Below are 5,804 nucleotides of genomic sequence, written 5' to 3' on the forward strand. Positions count from 1 at the left end.
ATATATATATATATATATACACACTGTATTTTCTTGGAAGAGAGAAAGGACAATAAATGTATCAAAGTGTTTTATGGATGTTTTGTTGACTCTAGACATAGGAAATTTCTTATGTACAGTACTTCAATGAAGTGATCCTGCATTGCCATCCGGCCTTAGAGCTTTTGCCCCACCCCCCGCCACCCCACACACACATGGAAAATTTTCTAGAACTGCCACTGTCGTAAACACAAATATGCACACAGATGTTTTGTTATGAATAAAATCCAGGATGAGGGCATACTGAACAAGATTTAGTGTTTGATGTTTTGTTTTTTGTTTGTTTGTTTGCTTGTTTTTTTCCTACTTTTGTTAATCAGAAATATGACAGGGTTTTGTTGTTGTCATATCAAACAAAAAAATATTTCAGCAAAAAATAAACAAAAGAATCACTACTGAAAGACTGATTACAGTCGTTTTAAAAATCATTTGTATGTGAATCTTACTGTATTTGTGATCATTAAAAAATGATTTACCTTTTTTACTTACGGAGTTTTAATTGTACAACTATCCAACAACACAAAACAACCTAACAATAATCTTACCACAGTCTGGTGATTAACTTGAATGACTTCATCCCCTGCATGGATCTTCTTACAGCGATCAGCCGGGGACTAAAAACACAGAGAGATAGGGAGCAAACAGAGGATGATGAATCCATTRGAGCCTATTGATCCCTTTCTGACACTTTTTGGGAAGTTTCACAACAAACCGTACTTAAATAATCATTGACATAGCAGGGAACCCAGCAGAATCATTCATAAGTAATCTGAGAGCCTGTAATGGAAAGTTAGGTTGCCAGATTTGCTGAAATTCTAAGCCGGAATTGATCCTTTTTTTTGTGCCCCCAGGGTTTGGTAAAAAAGAAGACACATCCTTAAAAGCCTCCTACCCCTTCAGTGGTTCCTGTGATCACATGGAGCCCATCATAGGTTGACTTAATGTACATCCCCTGAAGGACAAACAGAAAGAAAAAGTCTTACAGAAATAATCACATTTCGAAAAGTTTTTTTTATTAATTACACTTAGGGAGCCTGGCAGGGTTGCACTAGGCTCAAACCAGATGGAGATAAATGTTTCTCACTGTAGGGGTCCTCATAAGTATTCACTCGTGATCAGAATAGAAGTAAATAGTTTAATCAGGAGAGCATCTCTCATCTCAAAGACCATTTTCTTTGCACTTCACAAATTTCAGAACAAAGCAAAGATTATTATTTCCTGGTCTGAAGTCCAGACAGTCCTCTTCTTCTTCAGTTGTAGTTTCTTTGAAACCGCTAGACCTTGATCAAAAGATCAGATGTGTCCTCGACTCAACTCCTATCTGAGCTAATGTTGGCTGCAAATGTTTGAAAAACTTACCCTCTACAGGATTATTTTCTTCTAAGCCAGTTTCTGTCAGAGACAGAGATTAATATCTTAACATTTTCTGAACTTTATTTTGCTGAAGTGATGGTAGAGTGTCGTGTCTCTCTTATTTGTATGACTAAACTGATATTGTCATTCATCTAGCAGATGGATCTGAAGAAACGTCACCATTTAGTCTGAGACAATAACTAAAAGCAAAAAGCCTTTTGTTTGTGTACGGAGTAGGGCAGGTTTTTAGGAATAGTTTTTTTTCCCATTAATTGTCTAGATTATTTCTGGATAATGTTTAACATCAGATAGTGACATTTTTAATGTCAGTGCCAGTCCTGTCTAAAAATGGAAATGCTATTTACATAAAACTAGCATGCTACCATAAACTCTATTTGCAGTAAATAAATAAATAAATAAATAAATAAATAWKTYWYTYWAATTTTAATCAATCTTCTCTAATACACAATTTGAAAAATACATGCAACATAGCTTTACTAGAAGTGTTTTTGTTTGTTTTTATGGTCAACAGTTGTGCCACAGTAAAAAAAACAAATATGAGTATTAATCACAAAAGTTGGAGGGATATTTCAGATGTTTTAAGTGGTGACCTGTGAAAATATTACTGTATGAACACCTGTTGTGGATAGCTCTTTAAACAGTCAAGAAAAAAGTTAATACTATTATGTAGTGCATGGAAACAGTAATGTAAAGATTAATAAAGTAAAATTTAAAAAAAAAGTCGTCTTAGACTTTGATGAAGATACTAATTGCATTGATCAGGGATGATGTCACAAGAATTGTGGGGAATCCCTAAAGTCCCAGATGTCAGCCCAAAAAATGCAGCAGTACACATGTGTGATGGTCAACTTCAATGTATTTATCTATGCCAACTTAAACAAAAACAATGTTACTGAGGCCAAAACTGACTTTTGGTTGTAGACAGATACACCATACAACTCACGTTYGCTACAATGTAATTAATAAAAAAAAGAACACGTGACATTCATGTGATGTGGTGTTTCTGTGCTGATTTATGCTTTTTTGCCTTGGTGAAAAACAGACAGATAATTTTGTAAGAAATGCATGCCATTGATTCACTATGTAATGCATAGGCTTTCAGCAGCAGGATGAATAATGATTTTGCCAGTTCTCTTATTACAACAATCAATTTTTGGCTTGGGAACCAAAATAACTTTTTCTTTTTTTTTTTTTTTTTCTTTTTTGGTAGTTTTAGATGTAATCTATTTTAGACTATTTTTACATTAGAGCACACCAGAATGGTAATGGTATTTTGGGGATCTCAAGTGTTTTAAAATATTCTACCACTCAGCCTCATATTCTTTGTGTTTGTGTTCAAGTACAAACATTGGGAACTACTSCCTACTGTGCCTTGCATATTACAACAAAAATGGGAAGAAAAGTTTCAGTATGCAGCATGCTGCGGTATTTTTATTTTGGGGAAAAAACATATGCCAAACTTTTTTTTTCTCACAATTGCGAGTCCTGTAGCAGCACCATTCCATTTTTCAGCTGTTTTTTTTATTATTATTGGCACAAGCCATAACTACAGCTTGATGTCCTGTTTGACTGACATTGGGGTACTTGGTGATGTCACATATTGGGTAGGAAGATATTTTTAATAACCCTAACCAGAACTATTTTGGTAAAATTTTGATGTTTSCCCAACAAAGCTCACACTTGATCAGAATCCTCCAGCTGCTTTTATTTTGTAAGTTTAGTTGTTCTAGCTTTGAGGTCCAGCCAATAGAATCCTGTTTTATGGACTGCTATAAAAGCTTTAAAGACTCAAGTTGAACTCAAGATATTTTCCCCAACTGAGGTTATTCAAAGCTATCTGCAGCAAGTATCATATTAAATGTTCATGATTCCACAGAACCCCACTTTGAAATGCCAAAAGCATGCTTTGGAGTAGTTTGAATTGTAAACATATTACCGTAATTGTAAAACATGTAAAAGTGCCTCAAAGTGATACTTGAAGAACAGTGCAAGTATATTACCTTGAAATTCCTTCGGTAAAAGTTAGTATTCTCTAGAATATTACTTGAATAAAAGTCTTAAAATACCTGACGTTTCCTGTACCTAAGTATTATGACCATACCACCCTGTCTTGGAAGCTAAACAGTGTTGGGCCTGGTTAGTTCTTAAATGGAAGACCACCTTTGATTGAATACCAGGTGCCACAAAACCAATGTAGGAGTTGTGCCTACAATGGAAAAACTAGCAAGAGAAAACCTTTGACTGTCATAAGTCACCTTCTAAAAAAAGGATGCCAATTTAAAAAAGCATAAAATATGATATAAAATGTACTTACATATTAAAAGTGAGTTGTTTTGTTGTGAATTCCCAAAATGACATTTATTGGGAAGTGACCATCCCCACCAAAAAACATTTATTTTTTGAAGAACATAATGACTATAATGTTATATTAAAATGTTAATCTTGAAAAAATTAGGACAGTCTACCTGTTTCAGTTGCAWATTTCTGCCACGGTCATCTTTATTTTAAGGGAAGGACTAAAAATTAAAGACAATTCGGTGAAAATGTATGAAGTAAACATAAAATATAGGCTGAAAAATAATGACTTAAGGTAACTAAAATTTCTAGTTAAGTACAGTAAAAAATGTATTTTTACTTTGTTACTTTACAAAGTATACTGCATATTTGTTCTCAAATGATTGAGTTGATGACAAAATAGACCCACGTAGAAGGCTGCAACAAACTCAGACAGACCAACAGAGACCATTACCAGGCCTTCAGATGATTTGATGTTGGTGAGGTGGACCAGCTCAAGGTGGGCAGATTGGGAAACCAGAGGATCCGACGACACACACACAATATGCTCACACACTTCTGACAGAGTCTTACACTACAGAGAAGGAAAAAAAGTGAGAATGAACAATAGATTAAGGTTTATTATTAGAGAACAGCGTGTGCTTCTTGTTTGTCAAATTTGCACTTTATTACTTTTCCAGAGAGCTGACGTTGCTTTTCTTGRGACTTTATTGAGAGGGAATAAAATATATTTTCTTTTGCAAGCTCTTTTTCTTTTCCTTTTCATTGGAAATCAATTTGTGTTTCAGATGAAAGGACAGCAATCCAACTATTATATATATATTTTTTTCTTTTACTGTGTTTTGTTTGCACTCCTGCTGCWGTACAATTAACCTTCCTAACATAGACAATACGATCACTGCTTCAGACTTTTACAAAGCCACAAGAAAAATCAGTTTKTTTTCACAAATATTGGTAAAGCAACTATATCAACCCCACATATAATAGAGGTGAACTTAATTCCAGCCCTCACTGCACTGGAAATTCATTCTTAATAAAACTTAAGTGAAACATTTTGGATGACACAAGAGAAGAGCAACAACTTTAAAACTTCATTTCCCCAGAAAAGAGAAGTTTGAATAAAAAACTGCTGACTCAATTTTTGGAGTCAAGTTACAAAACTTATTTCTAGACAAACTCTCAGCAACCTATTAGAAATTAGTCCTGCAGGTACTGTCATTTTTCATTCCCTGAGCCATTAAAATCTTGTCAATCTAGTATGTATTGTGTCATTTCTCTAAATGTGTCTTTGGCATCAGGGTGCTCCTGTCTCTTAATTATTCCCTGATGAATTAAACTCGGGTCCTGCTCATGGCTGAAACGGTGATTTGTCACAACATAGAAAGGCTGTGTGAAACTAATGGCATCAGTGATAGCTTTGTTCCATTAATTAGTGTTTGACAAATCAAAATGTCTGCAGCTAAAAAGGTTCTTCACACTTCAGCTGACAGGAAACATTTAAAAACCACGCATCTACTCATTTCAAAGGTTTTACTAGAAGTAGATGTTMCTGGGGACATTCCTAAAACTACATTTATTGCTTTAAATGCAACAAATAAGCTAATGTATGCTAATCACCTCTAGCTCCAAACTGAGCACAAAAGCATTAGCGCTGTTTATCCCCATCTTTTGGAAAAAGGAAAAAATATTTTGTGCATTTTTGAGTGTTTGTGAAGGAATCGAGACCGAGATGCGACATCTGGGCTAGGAAGTGAAACTTACCACATGAAGGATTTTGTTCTCCGTCTCAAACACCGTACAGTCCTGAGGGAGGAGACAAATTTAATGTAGCACAAGCAGAACATCCTGTCATACGCGCACAAACGCACACACACACACACACGCACACACACACACACACACACACACCATGTCATGCTGCTACAGTATCTCTTCTATGTTGTCTGGGCCTCACATTACTGAACCTGAACCACCTGCAGACTGTAAACCCTCACAGACTACAAAGAAAAGCACACACCCACACAAACAGACACACATTTATCTTTTATTTACACACACACACACACACACACACACACACACACACACACACACAC

The 5,804-nt window shown here is 35.3% G+C and overlaps 1 protein-coding gene across 1 annotated transcript in view; it reads right to left on the reverse strand.

Moving 5' to 3' along the window:
• Nucleotides 1–5,804, reverse strand: part of cnksr2a (connector enhancer of kinase suppressor of Ras 2a) — a gene marked incomplete in the record, with an annotated part of 74,388 nt that overhangs the window by 35,256 nt on the left and 33,328 nt on the right. The window contains 4 exon segments of the mRNA XM_014005379.1: nt 585–653; nt 932–991; nt 4,163–4,282; nt 5,470–5,511. Of these exon segments, the coding sequence (XP_013860833.1) occupies nt 585–653; nt 932–991; nt 4,163–4,282; nt 5,470–5,511 (291 nt within the window).

Source organism: Austrofundulus limnaeus, unplaced genomic scaffold (genome assembly GCF_001266775.1).
Source record: "Austrofundulus limnaeus strain Quisiro unplaced genomic scaffold, Austrofundulus_limnaeus-1.0 Scaffold30, whole genome shotgun sequence".
NCBI classification, from domain to species: domain Eukaryota; kingdom Metazoa; phylum Chordata; class Actinopteri; order Cyprinodontiformes; family Rivulidae; genus Austrofundulus; species Austrofundulus limnaeus.